Source organism: Arachis ipaensis, chromosome B09, assembly GCF_000816755.2.
Source record: "Arachis ipaensis cultivar K30076 chromosome B09, Araip1.1, whole genome shotgun sequence".
In the NCBI taxonomy this organism is placed as follows: domain Eukaryota; kingdom Viridiplantae; phylum Streptophyta; class Magnoliopsida; order Fabales; family Fabaceae; genus Arachis; species Arachis ipaensis.
In genome coordinates this window covers 135,158,666-135,160,203 of record NC_029793.2, presented here as the reverse complement: position 1 = coordinate 135,160,203, position 1,538 = coordinate 135,158,666, and the positions used below count along the sequence as shown (strand labels likewise).

Sequence of the window (1,538 nt, the reverse complement as noted above, 5' to 3'; positions counted from 1 at the left end):
CAATATACATATACAGTTATTTTATACCAAATTATTAGTTAAAATTTGTTAGATAATTTAACCTATTTTACTAATTTATAAAGTATTTGACAGATTTGATTCTTGACTTATAAATATACGGAGAGTAGCACTAATCTTAGCACCAAAACCAAACTTTCTTTTGTACCAAAATAATATCACCATGGCTTCTCCCCACCTTCTCTCTCTCCTTTCCGCCATAACCATCTTCCTCACACTCCTCTCCAGGGCACACTCACAAGACAACTTCACCGAGTTCACCTTCTCCAAATTCGACTCCACGAACATTAAAAGCCTCATCTTCCAGGGCGATGCAAAGCTCTCATCAAACTACATCCAACTCACCAAAACAAACCCCACCAACGGCAACCCTCTCAAGAACAGCGTCGGAAGAGTCATCCACTCCTCCCTCATTCATCTCTGGAACAGCAAACAAACCCCTCCTCAATTCTCCACCATCGAAACCACCTTCAAGATCCGCCTCACTTCCCCCACAAGGGAGATCGCCGGCGACGGCCTCACCTTCTTCATTGCCCCCGCCAGCATCTCCAAGACCCCCATTCCCAACGACTCCGACGGCGGTTACTTCGGCCTTTTCGGCAACAACACCTTGCCTTCCACCGTTGACTATCCAAACAGTCCTAACCCCATCATCTTCGTGGAGTTTGATAACTACGTCGATGGAAGGTGGGACCCTACTTACAAGCACATCGGAATCAACGTCAACACCACTAGATCTAGGGCTGCGATTCCATGGGATAGAAAAAATGGTGAGATCCTCACTGTAAAAGTTGAGTACAATCCTTTCAACAAGTTACTCTATGTTACTTCTTCTTACGGAAGTGACATCCCTTATGAGGTGTCTTCTTCCGTGGAATTAAACGGCCTGCCGGAGTATGTGAAAGTAGGGTTCTCCGCCTCCACCGGCGACAGCGCCGTCGAGAACCACGACCTCATCTCGTGGAGCTTCAGTTCTTGGTTGCACAATGTCTCTGCCTTGACCACCACTGCCCAACTCAACCAACCTCTACAAGCTCCAGAGGCTACACATGCTTCACTTTTCTCAGCTTGAGAGATATCACCCACTTTAGTTTTTATTTTCTTTTCCAGGACAAAATGTCAGAATTTAACGGTTGGATTTGAGCGATGGGGAGTGAGTTGTACCTTTTTGTTCGATCCAATGGCTATCCTAGTTTCTTAGAAGGGAAAAGAATTTCTGACGATATTTTCTTTCTTGCATTATTGCTTTTTTTTTTGGATGTAGCTCGCGTGGGTCATGTGAAAAATGAATAAAGTGTTGTCAGTGGTTGATGTATATGTTCATTCCGCTTTGATTTTCACTTCACCTACCCTCCTCTGATCTGTTCTCCATCTTGAAGTTTAAATTGTCCCTTGCAAATAAGTACGCAAAGAATGAACACAAAAAATCATTTTTAATTAGGGTTTAATTATTTTATTAATATTTTATAATTTTATTAAATTTTTAATTAATTTATAATTAAGTTTTTAATTTTTTAATT

At 41.7% G+C, this 1,538-nt stretch overlaps 1 protein-coding gene across 1 annotated transcript; it reads left to right on the top strand.

Annotated features, from left to right (window-relative positions):
- On the top strand, positions 124-1,335 carry LOC107618002 (agglutinin-2). The gene has a single exon (XM_016319910.2). The coding sequence runs from the start codon at positions 182-184 to the stop codon at positions 1,088-1,090; it is 909 nt and encodes a 302-aa protein (XP_016175396.1). The 5' UTR covers positions 124-181; the 3' UTR covers positions 1,091-1,335.

Coding starts and splice junctions, on each gene's coding strand:
- LOC107618002 (XM_016319910.2), top strand. CDS start 182: ATGGCTTCTCCCCACCTTCTCTCTCTCCTTTCCGCCATAACCATCTTC.